This window comes from Capra hircus, chromosome 5 (genome assembly GCF_001704415.2).
Source record: "Capra hircus breed San Clemente chromosome 5, ASM170441v1, whole genome shotgun sequence".
NCBI lineage: Eukaryota > Metazoa > Chordata > Mammalia > Artiodactyla > Bovidae > Capra > Capra hircus.
Window position 1 is genome coordinate 42,454,092 of NC_030812.1, and position 18,528 is coordinate 42,472,619.

Consider the following 18,528-nt stretch of genomic DNA (forward strand, 5'->3'; position numbering starts at 1 on the left):
TGTCAGGTCACAGAAGGGCTGTGTTTCTATTCTAGAGACCTTATGGGAAGAATCTATTCCTTGCCTTTTCAATTCTAGAGGTCACTCACATTTCCTCCAGGAGTGACTTCACTCCAAGTTCTCTGCTCTTCCGCCTCCTTCTTCCATCTTTTATGGACTCTTGTGATTCCATTGGTCACCACTTGGACAATCCTGAATAATCTTGTCACCTCAAGATCCTTGACTCAGTCACACTTGCAAAGTCCGTTTTGCCACAGAAAGTAACATATTCACAGGTTCTGGAGATCAGGACATGGATGTCTTTGGGAGCCGTTATTCAGGCAGCACCACTGGTTTAATGATTATTTATTAAGTACCTAGGTCTGAAAGGACTTTCCTGGTAGCTCAGAGGGTAAAGAATCTGCCTGCAATGCAGGAGAGCTGGGTTCAATCCCTGGGTTGGAAAGATTCCCCTGGAGAAGGAAACGGCTACCCACTCTAGTATTCTTGCCTGGAGAATCCCATGGACAGAGGACCCTGGTGGGCTCCAGTCCATGGGGTCACAAAGAACTGGACATGACTAAGCGACTTTCACTTTTCACTGAGAAGAAAATTAAAGCAGGAAAGTGGGTTAGCAAGTGTTAGAAGCTTAACATTTTAGACAGTACAGTCCTAAAAGGTTTTGTTGAGAGGGTGACAGTTGAGTAAAAATTTTTTAAAAAATGAGAAAGAGGATGGTATAGACATTTGGGGAAAAGTATCCCCAAGTAGCACCACCTGGAGAAAGGGCATGGCAATCCACTCCAGTATTCTTGCCTAGAGAATCCCATGGACGAAGGAGCCTGGCAGGCTATAGTTCATGGAGTCACACAGAGTTAGACATGACCGAGCTACTTAGCCCATCCCCAAGTATAGCAAACAGGTGGGCAAAGATCCTGAGGCGGGAGGGTGGAGGCCAGTTGGAGGAACCGTGATGAGGCCACTGTTGGCAGACGCAGTGAGTGACAGCAGAGTGGGAGGAGGGGTTAGAGTGATGACTGGGATCCTAAGCTGATGGCAGCCATGGAAACAGTAAGGGTCCAAAGCTAAACTAACTCAGGGGCCTGATGAAGAGTGGGAGATACAATGAAGGAATAGTCCTGTGTTAGATAAGATGGCACCGAGTGGCTGAGTGGAGTGTAAGAGAAGAAGATTCTAGAGTTTCTCCAAGGGGTGTCTGGTGGAAGATGATTCTGTTAACTGAGATAAGAGAAGCTAAAAGAGAGAGTGTCAGGGAAAAAGACACAGGGCTCAGTTCCAGACTAGTTTGAGATGTCTGGATGATGTGCAGAGAGAGGTGAGCAATAGGTCATTGAAAATAGGGACCCACCTCAGAAAAGTGAGCTGGGGACAAAGACTGGGATAAAAATTCTAGGTAAATTCTCCATGTTTTAGTCTGTTCAGGATTCTGTACTGAGAATACCATAAACTAAATGGTTTGAACAACAGACATTAATGCTCACAGTTCTGGAGGCTGGAAGGTCAAGGTCAAGACTCCAACAGATTCGGTGTCTGGTGAGGGCCCATTTTCTGGCTTAGAGAGGACACCTCCTCACTGTGTCCTCACGTGGCAGGGAGGACAAGAGCACCCTCTGTGGTCTCCTTCATAAGGCACTGATCCCACTCACAAAGTCTCCACCCTTAAGACTTAATTATCTCCCACTGGCTACACCCGCTAGGTTTCAACATATGAATTTGGTGGGGGGGAGAGAGGAGCACAAACTTGCAGACCACAGCAATCTATAAAGTGACTGGGATTGATTGCTGAGCTAATATTATGGATTTTGAAGGGGACAGAGGATGATACCATGGGAAATACCAACTTTTAAGGATCTGGCATAAAGAGAGGGGAAAAGCAAAAGAGCCTGAGAAAGTGTTTGGAGTGGAGGACCCAAGAGAAACTGAGACAGGTGTCCTGTCATTTCCACTGGCATCTTAAGACTTCTTGGGTGTCAGGCAGCATCCGCGCCAACAGTCTGGAAGCAGGTTGCTTCTGGTGGCACTCGACCACCTTGCCAGCAGGAAGGGCAAAGGGACTGCAAAATCCTGATGTAAATCTTTTTTTCATGTATATAGTTTTGGCTTTTCCTCTTCCTTCTCTTTCCCATTGTTGTTGTTCAGCCAAGTCCAGCTCTTTGTGACCTCATGGACTGTAGCACACCAGGCTCCTCTGTCCTCCACTATCTCTTTCCTATATCCCTAAAAGAATTTTCTTCCTGCTTGATTTTCCTTTCCTTGCCTGCTCACTCTCTCCTCCACTCTGCTCTTCCCTCCAATGGTCACTTTTTAGCTCTCAGATGGCACTCAGGGATAGTTTTTTTTGTCTCTGATCTAGCTCTTAGTATTGGAAAAACATTTAGTTACACAAGTCAGACTAACATTTATTTAAATGTTATAAAATATATAAATATATTTTAAATATATTTAAATTATATTATATAATTATATTATAAATATATATTTATATAAATACAAATATTTAAAAATGTCTTTGAATATAGTATTCCATCAGTATTTTTTTTCTGTTCTCTTGAAGTTTTGTTTTTTAACATGAACAGTTCCAGCATCAATAATTCACAATATTCAGATTTATTTGCTTTGGAGTCTCCATGAAGTCAGGTACTTTCAAAAGAAGGGACCACATGTTTTGAGCTTCTTGTTGGAGTGTGGCCATCCAGACATCAATCTGGGGCTGTGTCAGAAATGTGCCAAAACTCAGTCTCACTCTTTTGCTTCCTGATTTTTCTAGTCCCAGCAGCTGTCACCAATCTGAGGATCACAGAGAACTCCACGCGACACCTGTCCTTTAGCTGGACCCCCTCAGAGGGGGAGCTCAACTCCTACAACATCTTTCTGTACAACCCAGATCGAACTCTTAAGGATCGAGCTCAAGTTGACCCGCAAGTCCAGAGCTTCTCCTTCCAGAACTTGCTACAAGGTCGAATGTACAGAATGGTGATTGTAACTCACAGTGGGGAGCTGTCAAATGAGTCTTTCATATTTGGGAGAACAGGTAAGACCTGGACTCAATCTGTAATGAACAGCAGGGAGATTGTCACAGTGCTCACTGGCTTTTCCTTGATTTGGTTTTAGTTTCCTACTCTACGCAGGGTGTAGCTTTATATGAAATTTGTGACATTTATATGAAATTTCTAACCCTAAATCAGACATTTGATTTATATGTCAAAATAGTTTCTGCATTTGTTTCTGCTTTGTTTCCACCATGTGTTTACCTCATTAGAGTTTTTGGAAAAATGCATCTGGCTCCTCCACTTGCCAGCAAACCACTACAAGAGGGTTATAACACATTGGGTTCAATTCAAACTGTGCCTTTCAGCTTTGTACAAGAAATAGATGGAGTGGAGAGCAAGTGCGAAGGAGGGCAGCTACAAATGGGACAAAAAGCAATGACCACTGTGAATCAGAAACACAGCACTAGATGCAGTGAACACAAGCGTTCCAGGAAAATGCAAAAGAAGCATCTCTGGGTTTCCCATAAGAAACTGCATCTACTTTCTCCATTGTTGTTGTTCAGTTGCTCAGTCATGTCCAACTCTTTGTAACTCCATGAACTGCAACATACCTGGCTTCCCTGTCCTTCACCATCTCCCATAGCTTGCTCAAACTCATGTCCATAGAGTCGATGATGCCATCCAACCATCTCATCCTCTGTCATCCCCCTTCTCCTCCTTACTTCAATCTTTCCCAGCATCAGAGTCTTTTCTAAGGACTTGGCTGTTTGCATCAGGTAGTCAAAGTACTGGAGCTTCAGCTTCAGCATCAGTCCTTCCAAAAATATTCAGGATTGATTTCTTTTACGATTGACCGGTTTGATCTCCTTGCAGTCCAAGGGACTCTCAAGTGTCTTCTCTAACACCACAGTTCAAAAGCATCAATTCTTCCATGCTCAGCCTTCTTTATAGTCCAACTCACATCCATATATGACTACTGGAAAAACCATAGCTTTGACTATATGGATCTTTGTCTTTTTAATATGCTGTCTAGGTTTGTCACAGCTTTTATTCCAAGAAGCAAGCATCTTTTAATTTTATGGAGGCAGTCATCATCTGCAGTGGTTTTGGAGCCCAAGAAAATAAAGTCTGACACTGTTTCCACTGTTTCCCCATCTATTTGCCATGAAGTTATGGGACTAGATGCCAAGATCTTAGTTTTTTGAATGCAGAGTTTTAAACCAGCTTTTTCACTCTCCTCTTTTACCTTCATTAAGAGGCTCTTCAGTTTCTCTTCACTTTCTGTCATAAGGGTGGTGTCATCTGCATATCTGAGATTATTGATATTTCTCCCAGCAGTCTTGATTCCAGCTTGTGCTTCATCCAGCCTGGCATTTCACATGAAGTACTCTGCATGTAAGTTAAATAAGCAAGGTAACAATATACAGCCTTGACATACTCCTTTCCCAGTTTGTAACCAGTCCATTGTCCCGTGTCTGGTTCTAACTATTGCTTCTTGACCTGCATATGGGCTTCACAGAGGCAGGTAAGGTTGTCTGGTATTCCCATCTCCTTAAGAATTTTACACAGTTTGTTATGATCCACATAGTCAAAGGCTTTAGCATAATCAATGAAGCAGAAGTAGATGTTTTTCTGGAATTCTCTTGCTTTTTCTATGATCCAGTAGATGTTGGCAATTTGATCTCTGGTTCCTCTGCCTTTTCTAAATCCAGCTTGAACATCTGGATGTTCATGGTTCACATATTGTTGAAGCCTAGCTTGGAGAATTTTGAGCATTACTTTGTTGGCATGTGAAATGAGTGCAATTGTGCAATTGAACATTCTTTGGCATTGCTCTTTTTGGGGATTGGAATGAAGACTGACCTTTTTCAGTCCTGTGGCCGCTGATGCTTCTTCCAAATTTGCTGACATATTGAGTGCAGCACTTTCACAGCAAATCTTTTAGGATTTGAAATAGCTCAGCTGGAATTCTATCACTTCCACCAGCTTTGTTCATAGTGATGATTCCAAGATGTTTGGCTCTAGATGAGTGATCACACCATTGTGGTTATCTGAGTCATTAAGATCTTTTTTTATATAGTTCTGTGTATTCTTGCCACCTCTTTTGAGTCTATTGTCTCATTTTTCTGTTCAACTCTCATTCTCAATTGATAATCATTTTTGAGCACTCGTGTGCCAGGCACTGAGCTCACTTCTGGACTAGGAGAGCGGACAAGACTTACATGAGTCCCTGACTTCATAGGGGTCTTCCTTACCAAGAGGGAGAAGGGGCAGGATGGCAGATTTTAAAGGAAGATGATTTTGGAATGCCTTCAATCCTCTGAAGGAAATATGCAGTACATTGTGATGGAGAGTGACTTGGCAAGACTAGACTTAGAGACCACTTTAAACAGAGAAGGCTTCCAGCTGAGACCTCGAGGTGGAAGGAACCATGGGAAGAGCTCATTCTAGGCACCCATCAGGATTTCTCAGTCTGTCTTCTGAGGGAATGGAAAAGAGCAGCAGGAACTTCCTGGTGGTCCAGTGGTTAGCCTGCCCGTGCAGAAGACATAGGTTCGGTCCCTAGCTTGGGAAGATTCCACATGCCACGGGGCAACTAAACGCATGCACCACAGCTACTGAAGCCCGCAAGCCGGTGCCCTGCAACAAGAGATGTTGCCGCCATGAGAAGCTCAAGCACTGCAGAGAAAGTACATGTGTAGCGACAGAGACCCAGCATAGCCGAAAATAAAGAAAGAATTTTTTTTTAAATAGCAGCAGATGAGCCATAAGTAGAATTGCCTAGGTGTTACTGTTTTCAGGGCCATCTGCCTATGCACATGGTCCCTGATCTGCCCATTAATGTTTAAAGTTCCTCCAAACAGGAACAACAGTCTTCATTCTCCAAGGAATCACGAAACTTACATACCCATGGGACAGGTACCAGTCTGACTAACTTATACTGTGGTAGAAATGACTGTCAACACTTCTTTTCCCAGTTGAGGTTCCGTCAGTATAGGTTTTTGGGAAGAAAGAACTGAAAGCCTAAAAGAGGATGGAGAGGAAGTAAAGTGGCCCAGAGAAGGGTATTATGGGATGGTGGCCGTGAGTAAGATGAGCCAGACTGGAAGAGGCAGGAACCTTTTATGAATACTTTCAGGGGTTTTGGTAAGCTAAGTTATAACCTATTTGACCTGTCTTAATTAATCATTTCTAAAAATTTCACTTTATATGTTTATCAGAGGACATGTAACAAGCATATATTAATAGAGGTCATCTCCTATTTTGCTTTTTTTAATTTGATTTTAGTTTGTTCCAAGTCTCTAGATCACATGCTCTTAAACTCAGGTGACCTGAAACAGAAGCAAGATCTGACTCTACAATAGGTGCTGCTCATCCATACGCCCAGCATAGCTCACATGTTCATCTGTGGGGCCAGATGCTTTTGTTTCTGCCTGTTTTGTTTTCAGTAAAGGTTTTCCCTCTGTTTAAGTCCCAGCCACTGTGAGTAACCTCAGAGGATCCAATCAAAACATGACAGACAGCCTCTGGTTCAGCTGGAGTCCAGCCCCTGGGGACTTTGACTTTTATGAACTGATTCTCTATAACCCCAATGGCACAAAGAAGGAAAACTGGAAAGACAAGGACCTGACAGAGTGGCGTTTTCATGGCCTCGTTCCCGGAAGGAAGTATACTCTGTGTGTGATAACTCACAGTGGAGATCTCAGCAACAGGGCCACGGGGGAGAGCAGAACAGGTAAGAAGCTCAGTTACCAGTGGCCAAGCCCTGGCGGGAGGTGGCTTCCACAGGCATGTTTTAACTATGATCTTATTAATAAGAAATCAAATCAGCGATGTGCTATGTGCTCAGCCCCGAACTTGGGAAGGGTCTATGGTAGAGTGGATAAAGGAGACAGACTTTGGGTAAAAAACAGCTGGGTAGTTGACATAGCTCCTCCAACTTAGCTATGTGAACCTGGGCAGGTCACTGAGCACCTCTAAGCCTCAGCTTTCTTATCTGTAAAATGGGGATGGTCATATATATCATCATCAAATTACTATGAGCAATGGTTTATTTTTTTGGCTGTGCTAGGTCTTTGTTGCTGCACTCAGGCTTTCTCTAGTTGTGGTATGAAGACTTCTCAGCTTCTCATTGTGGGGGCTTCTCTTGTTGCAGAGCACTGACTCTAGGACCCACCGGCTTCAGGGCTTAGTTGCTTCTCAGCATGTGGAATCTTTACTGACCAGGGACTGAACCACCTGCATTGGCAGGTGGATTCTTAATAACCGGGGAAGTCCAGCAGAGCTTTCTAAATATTTCTTGGGCACACACAGATAGCATTGATATCTGTGTGCCACCCTGGAATCAAAACTCTCAATTGGATGTAATTGTTAACTCTGGCCTTCACTTTCACACTTATAAACCATTCAGGGCACACTCATGCTCCATAGCACCCTGGTTAAAAAAAAAAAAACTGATTATAAAAATTAAACAAAATGTACATAAAACATTTGAGGACAATGTCTTACACATAGTAAAGACTATAAATGGAAGCTTTTATTATTATGGTATCATATTACCTCTTCCTACAAAGTACATTAAAAGTATGTCTGATGTCACTCAGCTATCTTATTTGTGTATGGTGCAGAAATAATTGCATGATTTTTTCGCTTTCTCACACATATAGCCCCAAGTCCTCCCAGTCTTATGTCATTTGCTGATGTTACAAACACATCACTGGCCATCACCTGGAAAGGCCCACCAGACTGGACAGGCTATGACGACTTTGAGCTGCAGTGGTTCCCCAGAGATGCCGTCACAGTCTTCAACCCCTACAGCAACAGAAAATCAGAAGGACGCATCGTGCATGGTCTTCGTCCAGGGAGATCTTATCAATTTAGCGTCCGGACCGTCAGTGGTGATTCCTGGAAAACCTACAGCAAACCAATTTTTGGATCTGTGAGGACAAGTATGACATGTTTTGCTACTCTTGGTTCTCAGATGAAATGGGGAGGAAGTATGTGTTCCAACATCTTATTGCATTGGGGATTGGTTTAAATCCACATTTTTACCTGGAATTGGTTAGATTTGAATTCAGACAGAAGTTCTACATAGACTTATTCATTTATTCAGCTTTAACAAGAAGAAATCATCTCTGCCTTCATGGAGCTTACAACACAGTGGGAGGTACTATCATTAAAAAGACATTTTGGGTGTGATGAAATATTTGGCCCTAGCAAAGCACACGGCAAAGACATCTGACCCAATACAAGGGAACTTCCTAGAAGGAGAAGCATCCAAATCAAAACTTAAGGAAAGAGTAAGACTTGCAGGTGGAGATGAGGAAAGAAGTAAAGAATATTCCAGGTAGAGAGAATAAAAGATTCTAAAACCAGGCAGGAGACAGAAATAGAAAGGAGTTCAGTTGACCAGAAGATAAAAGGTGAGGATTGGGAAAATCAGGTCATGAAATGTCTTGTGAGCCATGGTAATGACTTTGAACCTCAATCCATTGGAGCCACTGAAGGCTTTTTGGCTGAGATATAATAGATTTGCATTTTATAAAAGTCACTGTGGGGGTGGTACAGAGAATGGATTGAAAGGGGCAAACTAGAAGCAGAGGGACTGGTTAGAGCATAATGCTGTAAATTCTAAGGATGAAAATACCTCAGTGATAAAATATATATCAGTTTCTTCCCCAAGGCATTTTGAGATAAGTACCACAAATAAAGAAACAGAAGTTTTTGGTATAGGAACCTCAATCCAAATATTTATTGCTCAATGATACCCAGTAAATGTAGATTCAGAGATCAGGCCAGATAGTTATTGGTTATTGATAAAATACAAAGCTGAAAATTAGAAATTTAAGCCAGTAGCTATTTTGTTAATTCAACAAACATTAATGCTACAATAGTTTTAACTTGTGTTTTATATTTCATCCAAAAAGTAGTTTGGGATCAGATACCTGTGTGTTGAGAGAAACATGTGAAAAAGAACTAAGACTTTTCATTTATAGCAAGATCAGGAAGAGTTTTCAGTGACTTACTGTAGGCTGTGGAATTGAATCCCAGGTGTTCAGTCTAAGAACTCAGTTGAGGCTGGGCTCGTCAGATCACATCTGGAGAGTTATATCCGGTCCTAGATGCTAGAATGTAAGAGAGGTATTTACCAAATGGGGCTTCCTCAAGAGGAGAGCAACCAACACCAAGAGGGACTTGATAATGAGGTTTATGGGGAATGGCAGAGTGAACTTTGAGGATTGCATTAGTTAGGATTAGGTTTGGCTCTGGGGAGAAGGCAACGGCACCCCACTCCAGTACTCTTGCCTGGAAAATCCTATGGACTGAGGAGCCTGGTGGGCTGCAGTCCATGGGGTTGCTAGGGCTCAGACACGACTGAGCGACTTCACTTTCACTTTTCACTTTCATGCATTGGAGAAGGAAATGGCAACCCACTCCAGTATTCTTGCCTGGAGAACCCCAGGAATGGGGGAGCCTGGTGGGCTGCCATCTCTGGGGTCACACAGAGTCGGACACGACTGAAGCGACTTAGCAGCAGCAGCAGCAGCAGCAACAGAAAACCCAAGATAACAGAGGATTAAACAAAACAGACATTGAGAATTCTCATGTAAAATCTTTCCAGTGCCCTATTTCTTGCAAAAACATTCCAGCCGTGATAAACACTGTGTATGGCTCCACCCACCCTTGATGCCCGGGTTCATGGTTGTCTCTGCCTAAAATGCCTCTTTCCCAGTATCTTGGTGAAGTGTCATCTCTACCAGGAAGGCTTTGCTAAGTCCTGCCCAGCACTAACGCCAGCAACAGGAAGTTGTCTCTTACTCCATAGAGCATCCTTTTCTCTATCTCGTTTCTACCTTGTATTATGTTTAGGATTCATCTCACTTTCCGAGAGGTTACAGCTAATATCTTATTCATTTCTATACTGTTCACAGACCCTAGAAGGGCACTTTGTATGCAGTAGATACTCATTTCTTAGTGAAATGGAGACCTGACCTGAGTCTTGGTAGACAAGCAGGATTTAGAGGTAAAAAGGAGAGAGAAGGAGCTGAAGGAAGAGATCAAATTGAAGCAAATTCCCATATACTTCCATATTTTGTGTAAATTATCAGAATGATGGATTAGGCTGGATGTTTTAAAAGACTTTCTCCAAAGCTGAAAGAGATGTCTTTAGATGTCAGCTGTGACTTGGTTTGAAGGGAGTTCAAAATTGTTTGCCTCAAAGGCCAATTCTTCCCCTATTCTGAAAAATTCTCGGTTTGATTGTTTTTCCCCTAAATCATCCTCATCTGACCTGCGGTGACTCATCTCACATCTGTAGACCCTGATTGTTGTTGCTCAGTCGCTTAGCTGTGTCCAGCTCTTTGTGATCCCGTGGACTGCAGTACGCTAAGCTCCTCTATCCTTCATTATCTCTCAGAGTTTGCTCAGATTCACATCCATTGAGTCAGTAATGCTGTCTAACCATCTCATCCTCTGCTGCCTCTTTCTCTTGCCCTCAACATTTCCCGACATCAGGGTCTTTTCTAATGAGTCAGCTCTTTGCATCAGGTGGCCAAAGTATTGGAGCTTCGGCATCAGTGAATATGCAGAGTTGATTTCCTTTAGGTTTGACTGGTTGATCTCCTTGCTGTCTGAGGGTCTCTCAAGAGTCTTCTCCAGCACCACAGTTCAAAGGCATCAATAGATAGGCCCTGATATGAAACAAGACTTCATTCAGTGGCACACCAATGCTGTGTGTTTATTGAGGACAAGAACTTCTATAACAAATTAGGGGTCAGGAGAAGGTGGGCTGTCCTCCAAATCAGAGCAATGGGTGTGGCTGTGGGAGTGCCAAGTAGGTCTACACATAGTTCCCAGAAGATCTTATATAACGGGGTAGCCTTTGTTAATAACAGTTTGGTTATTAACCTGCACAGTCATATGACTGGTTTTCTTTCAGACTGAATCTTTCTTTATGGGTGTGTCCCTCACAAGAACAAATAAAATCAGCTGCAATTCAAGTCCCCCCTGAGTCACGCACTGTGTCAGGCAGAAGAACGTGAATGACCGTACGCACAGGGCCATGAAACAGGGGCGTGGAAGAGTCTGGTGTATGCGGGGAACCACAGGGGTTTCAGTGCCTGGAGTATGGCATGTGAGTGGGGAAGGGCAAGCAGAAATGGAAGAGAGGGACAGAAGCCAGACACAGAAGGTAGCAAGGCAGCAATGCCATTTCTTACTGTCCTTATTGGAAGAACTAACCTCTGGACTTCCCTGGTGGTCCAGTGGTTGGAAGTCCGCCTGCCAACACAGGGCACATGGGTTTGATCCCTGATCTGGGAAGACCCCACACAAGGTGGAGCAGCTAAGCCTGTGCACCGTAACTACTGACCCAGTGCAAGAGAGGCCACCACAAAGAGAAGCCTGTGCAGCACAACTAGAAAGTAGCCCTCACTTGCTTCAGGTAGAGAAAGCCCGTGTACAGCAAAGAAAACCCAGTGCAGCCCAAAATAGAATAAACCTTTAAAAAAGAACTGAAATTTATTGAGCAATTACCACGCAAGCCCCTGTGCTAGGTGTCTGTGCACATTTCAACTCATTGAGTCATTCCAACAAGCGCATGAAGTGTCTGTTGTTTAGTTGCTAAGCCACGTCTGACTCTTTTGCAACCCTACTGCCAGTAGCTCACCAGGTTCCTCCATCCATGGGATTTCCCAAGTAAGAATACTGGAGGGGTTGCCATTTCCTTCTCCAGAGGATCTTCCTGACTCAGGCATTGAACTCGCATCTCCTGCATTGGCAAGCAGATTCTTTACCACTGAGCCATGAGGGAAGCTCAACCACAAGAAGTAGATATTCTTAACTTCCCCACTTTACAGGTGGGCCACAGATATGTTAAATCACTTGCCCAGGATTGCATTGCCGATAAAGAGAATTTGAATTCAGACAGATCAGGCTGCACTGTTAACCTCTAGGCTACTCGGCCCCACCTTCTGTCTGACTCCTGCCTTCTATCTGACACTTGGTTTCAGGGTCCCTGTTTACATTTATGTTTGCAATCACATTGGCACCTGGTGGATTTTTCTAAAGGGACAGCATTTTAACTTTCACTGTTTCTCAAAGTGAGGCGGCCTAGTAGGCAGAAATTGCCTTGGAGACCTATGAAAAGCTGTTCACATGAAGATCGAGAGTTATTTATTTAGATCTCTGAGCTAGCTGGAGTCAAAGGAACTAAAAATGTGTCCCCCAGAGTTGTGAAGTGTCTCTCCCTCTCTTTTATTTAGAGCCAGACAAGATACAGAACCTGCATTGCCGCCCTCAGAACTCTACAGCCATTGCCTGTTCTTGGATCCCTCCCGATTCTGACTTTGATGGGTACAGCATTGAGTGCCGGAAAATGGACACTCAAGAGGTTGAGTTCTCCAGAAAGCTGGAGAAAGAAAAATCTCTGCTTAACATCATGATGCTGGTGCCTCATAAGAGGTACCTGGTGTCTATCAAGGTGCAGTCGGCCGGCATGACCAGCGAGGTGGTTGAAGACAGCACCATCACCATGATAGACCGTAAGTGTCCCTGGATGTGCCTTCCTCTGTGCTTCCGTCACCCTTGTTCGCGTGTGTGTGGCTCACTTCCACATTAGCGAGTCCTCTTGTCACTTGAAGAGGACTAAAAGGCTCTGAAAAGTATAAACATTTCTCTGTGTAAAGCATCCTGGCAGCAAACAAGTTAAATGGTCTTAAAGAACCTGAATGAATTAGTGTTTAAATACATCTCTTTGCCTGATGTAGAAAGAGCCATAATAGAGCTTTTAAGCAATCTGATGCTAAAACTCCAGGAAATCCTGCTGAGGAGCTGCCTCTTTCGTTATGTTTAATGTGCCACCGGCAAGTCACTTCCTCTGCCGGCTTCCCTTCAGGAGAGGAGGAGGTTTCCTTGATTTCAAGCATTAGAGACACACACACACACACACACACACACACACACGTGCAGCCTGATGTAGGTGAGTGAAGACCTTCATCTCACTAATATTTTATATTCAAAAGCATAGTTGTGACCCTTCTTGGTTCCTTTCCCATCCTTCTTCCAGGCCCCCCTCCTCCACCTCCACATATTCGTGTGAATAAAAAGGATGTGCTAATTAGCAAATCTTCCATCAACTTTACTTTCAACTGCAGCTGGTTCAGCGACGCCAATGGAGCTGTGAAATACTTCACAGTGGTGGTGAGAGAGGCTGATGGTAAGTGATCATGAATTAACTCCAAGACACAGGATTACTTTCTTGAAAGTCAGCTGTGGGGGCTCCTTCTGTGACAAGTTTTTAAAAGAAGAAAACTTAATTTTTATATCATTTCACTGTATCTCTGCTGATTGCAGTGAGATGTAACAAGAAAAAGAAATCCTACTGGAAGCCTATTATTTGCAGGATTTAATTATTAAATGGGTAATAATAGCAACTATATCAATAATCACAATAACCATCATTTACTTGTTGCTGTTGCCAGCACTGTTGGAAATGCATTGCGTTTGCTGACTCAGTCAGTCTTTACTACTCATTCAGTCCCATTCAGCTCCATTATTCTGCCATTAAGCAGCAACGTGCTTTGTCTGTCTTCCCCACTCCCTGTCTCGAATACCTCTACCAATCATATACTCCCAAACCACTCACCAATTCACAAAAATGCTCAAACACTTGAAAGAGGGAAAAAATGATCATGAAAAGCATCCCTCCTTTCTCTACTGAATTTTCAATATGGTTCATTATCTAGTCTACTAAATTATTCGGTGTTACCTAACTCTTATGTAACAGGCAAATTCTAGGTGATTCTTATAATAACATTCCATTCAACCAAGTAAGAGCTCTAGTGCTTATGACATCAGCATCTATCAGATCATCCTCAGTTGTTTGCATCTGGGGACACACATGTCCATATCTGTTTTTGCCACTGAGGTCCTGTGTGTTATTTCTCCACAACAGATGTTTGTGTCTGGAAAGATATTAATATATCCTGCATGTCATATATTTTTCATAATTGTTTGAGATGCCGCACTGGAGTTTCTCGAGCATCCCTGACTATCTTAACTCATTGGTGGGCAATGGGAAGGTTTAAACCTGCCATGACAAATGTTGGAGCTGAATGGTATTTTTGTCTCACTAGGTACTTTTAGGGCTTCTCAGCTGGCACTAGTGGTAAAGAACTTACCTGCCAATACAGGAGATGTAAGAGACGTGGGTTCAATCCCTGGGTTGGGAAGATCCCCTGGAGGAGGGCATGGCAACCCACTCCAGTCTAGAGAATCCCATGAACAGAGGAGCTGGGCGGGCTACAGTCCATAGGGTTGCAGAGAGTCAGACATGACTAAAGTGATTCAGCACACATGTACTTTTATATTTTATTGAATTGTACTAAAGCCAGTTATGCATAATTGATTCAATAATTTCAAGGGTCAGTGTTGCATCCCAGATTTCCTCACACATAGTAGTTGGAGATAAATAGGTGAACTGTGAAGAGATTTTAAATTTAAGTAGGCTTCAATGAAGATAGTGTTTTGCTACCTAAATATGTCAGCAGCCAAAAAAAATAACACCCCAAAATTTAGCCTTGTGTTCTCCAGCCAGGTGGGTTTCAACGACTGATGTCCGTGGAGATGGGCTGTGCTCCCCTGGTGATCCAAGATAACAAACCGGCTCACGTAAATGTCATTTATAGCATATATACTCTCCCTCAAGGCAACCTTCCTTTTAACTATGTCCAACAAGATAATATTTCCAAGAGCCACTCATCTTGAGCAAATTTTATCAAACAAGAGTCCCGGACGCAAAGAACCCCCACCATATCACTCCTTAAAGTTCACTGTACATGGGATCCAATCTCTATTAATATTTTTCTTCCTAATTATGCTTTCCTCTGGCCAACATCAAAGCGAGTTTGCCCTGCCAAAACACACAGCAGCTGGGTGGACAGGAGAAGAGTTCTGGGAAGTGTTCTGCACAAGGGCCCAGATTTGAGCCAGGATTAAATTGTACTCAAGATAACAGAGCAGGACACGGAGCAGGACAAGGAGTAGTTATCAGACTGGGCGTGGTGCAGGAAGCATGCATGTAGGGCGACTGCGCTGGCCTCAGACCTGATTTCACTTATCTTTTCCCCATTTCCCAGGTCACAGGGATTTCCTTATTCGCTCAGCTACAATGGTTATTGGCAAGTAGAGAGCTTGTTGAGTGGGTTGACTTTCACGATGGGGAGTACCCAACTTTCTGGAGTTGTGGCACGTTACCGTCTGATGCATGAGCCACCCTTTCATATATGCATATTTTATTTCCTAGAAAAATGATTGTGTGTGTGTGTGTGTGTGTGTGTGTGTGTGTTGGTGTAGCTCCCGCTGCTGCTGCTGTTCAGTTGCTCAGTCGTGTCTGACTCTTTTGTGACCCCATGGACTGTAGCCCGCCAGGCTCCTCTGTCCATGGGATTCTCCAGGCAAGAATAGTGGAGTAGGTTGCCACTTCCTCCTTCAGGGGGTCTTCCTGACCCAGGAATTGAACCTGTGTTTCCTGCACTGCAGTCGTATTCTTCACCACTGAGCCACCCAGGAAGCCCCTGTGTTTGGCATATGCATATATAAAATGTCGTATATACACTATTTATGTTTAATTTTTTATTTATTTTAGAAAAAGTGAATTAGATTAATTTCATTGGGAAAGTTTCACAGCACCCTTCGTTATCACAAAGTCTGCACTCCAGAGATGACTAGGGATATAGTGGGTGGGGAAGGTAACCTCAGAAACCTAGTTAGAAATCCCTGAAGTCACAAGAAAGTCAGTCCCTCACTGTGGGTGTTCTTCCTCCAGGCAATGACGAGCTGAAGCCAGAGCCACAGCACCCCCTGCCCTCCTACCTGGAATACAGGCACAACGCCTCCATTCGGGTGTATCAGACCGATTACTTTGCCAGCAAATGTGCCGAAAGTCCTGACAGCAACTCTAAGAGTTTCAACATTAAGCTTGGAGCAGAGATGGAGAGCCTGGGTGGAAAATGTGATCCCAATCAGCAAAAATTTTGTGACGGGCCACTGAAGCCGCGCACGGCCTACAGGTTAGATGTATTACCATCATTTCACCAGGAGGGACGTGCTCCATCACTGGGCGCTCAGCTGTCGGGGCGTCTGATGCCCATGAGTTCCTGTAGATTAATGACCTACATTACAAGAGTGCTCTGCATTTTACTGGCTAATTTATAAAGGTTGTATTCCTGCCTCCATTCACAGGGAATGGGTAAAGAGGGCCTTTGGCCTTGTACAAAAGCTCCAGTTCATTATATGAAGAATTGAAGATTTTTAATAGGTTGTTCTTTCTCCTAAAACTTCTCTAGGATGAATCAGGTGATTTATTTACCATGTTAACACCTGTGAAAATGTGCATGTATAAAGATTAAGTTTAGGGAGACTCAAGAAATATGAGATTTTTTTTTCCCCACTTTTAGTGAGGACTGGAATTACACTTATTTATTTGTCTGCTAAGGCATAACAAGATGAATGTTCTTTTTGGTCCAGACAGAACTGCTGAAGGGAAAGGCCCCTTAATGAATGGAAGCACCCTCTCCTCCCAGTAAGATAGCAGATAAAAAGGAGCAGCTAATTGGTTTGGCCTCAGGGAATACTCCTACAGCCAACAGGCCCTTCCAGCTGTAGGAACTAGCCGTACCCTTCATGTCCACCGTGTTCCCGGAAAGCAGAATAAGTATACACAGCATCCCAAACCTGAGTCCCCAAGAGATAGAGAACGTAGGCTGCCATCTTGGAAACAAGGCTGCGGGAATCCAGGATTAGTGCTTTTGCAGACGATATGCCTTCCGTTAGGTGTTGGCAGACTTGATGTCCAGCCAGATGGCAGCCAGTCAGGTTCTCTATGGGCCAGTGTCCATTCTGGTTGGTCAGTGCCCAGGTCTTATTAACCCTTACACGTTTTGAGTATTACCCCTGAATTCAGCAGAAACCTTTCTGCCGGCTCTAAAAGGAGACAGTGACATGGCATCATACCTGAGAACATTCTTCACCCCTCCCTTGCATCAGCACGGTCAAGCCAACATCTTCCCTAAAACAGATGGCTCCCTTTGGACAGAAATTCCGCAGAGATACCTCCACCCAGGACTCACCACAAAAGTGCTACTGTGCCCCAACCAAGGTTGGCACCTCCAGAGTGAACACACACAAACTCACTAGCGATGTTTGCTTCAAGAAGAAGCTATATGAGCCTACCTGAAGGAGACGAGATCTCAGAGCAAAGGAGGAATATAAAAGAGATCAGAAAGCCAGGATACTTTAGTTCTTATTACAATCAAGAAACTTCAACCCCTCGGTCAACTGGGCTCTGGAAAATTTGAGGAAATTTCTTCCAAAGGCTCTTTTCTCTTTGTGAGTTGGAAAGCTGAGCTGTTTTTGTTTGTTTGCTTTTTGAGAGAGGAGAGAAGATGAGTGATTACCACATTTAAGAAAGAGAATAAGAAGCTAGAGAGAGTTCACGCATGGACCAGGGCCCCGTTACCCAGCACACTCTCTCCTGTCCATCACAGCAGCCCAGGTCTGAGGAAGAGCCCCTGCATTCAGCTTCCAGTGTGGCCACTGTTTAGCTGTGTCACTTTGTAAACAGCATTTCAGTTCCCTGATCCTCACTTTTCTCATCTGCAAAACATCACAGAACTATCCTGAGGAGTCATATAGATGACAGGTCAAACCTGGTCATGTCCCTTCCAGATTAAGGTCCTTCAGTGGTTCCCATTCACTTCTAGGAGCAAGTGAAGATCCCAGAGTAGGGCACACAAAGCCCCAGCCTTCTCGCTCCCACCTGCCCACCAGCTTTGTCCCCCACCATTCGCTCCAAGTATTGATACCCTCCACCCATTTACTACTCCTCCCTCCTCAGAGTTCCCTGAAATCTGAAGTGTCTCTTTTATACCTCTAAGGCTTTACACATTCTTTTTACTCTGTTTGGGAAGCTTTCCACTCTCTTGTCTGATTGATGAATTCCTTCATACTCTTCAAAAGCCACTCAACCCACAACTAGCCCTGAGCTACCCCTGATAACCCACACCTGGGCAGTGGGGCCCTCAGCTCCACCTCCAGTGCGCCCAGTCTCTGTCTGTGTTCTAAGTCGCTTCAGTCATGTCCGACTCTGTGCAATCCCATGGGCTATAGCCCGCCAAGCTCCTCTGTCCTTGGGATTTTCTCCAGCAAGAATACTGGAGTGGGTTGCCATGCCATCCTCCAGGGAATATTCCCAACCCAGGGATGGAACGCATATCTCTTGCATCTCCTGCAATGGCAGATGGCTCAGACGGTAAAGAAATCACCCGCAGTGCAGGAAATTCCTAGGTTCGATTCCTGGGTTGGGAAGATCCACTGGAGAAGAGAATGGCAACCCACTCCAGTAGTCTTGTCTGGAGAATCCCATGGACAGAGGAACCTAACAGGTTACAGTCATGGGGTCGCAAAGAGTTGAACACTACTGTGTGCGTAACACTTTCACTTTCACCTTCTTCACTAGACTGCAAAAGCTCACAGACTA

General features: G+C 44.0%; 1 protein-coding gene across 2 annotated transcripts in view; it reads left to right on the top strand.

Annotated features, from left to right (window-relative positions):
• The window catches only part of PTPRB (protein tyrosine phosphatase, receptor type B), a 121,474-nt gene that overhangs the window by 74,839 nt on the left and 28,107 nt on the right, over nt 1-18,528 (top strand). For both annotated transcript variants that reach the window (XM_005680175.3, XM_018047943.1), the window contains 6 exons: nt 2,768-3,031; nt 6,463-6,726; nt 7,658-7,939; nt 12,254-12,532; nt 13,057-13,206; nt 15,817-16,060. In XM_005680175.3, the coding sequence (XP_005680232.2) occupies nt 2,768-3,031; nt 6,463-6,726; nt 7,658-7,939; nt 12,254-12,532; nt 13,057-13,206; nt 15,817-16,060 (1,483 nt within the window). The remainder of the gene's footprint in view (nt 1-2,767; nt 3,032-6,462; nt 6,727-7,657; nt 7,940-12,253; nt 12,533-13,056; nt 13,207-15,816; nt 16,061-18,528) is intronic.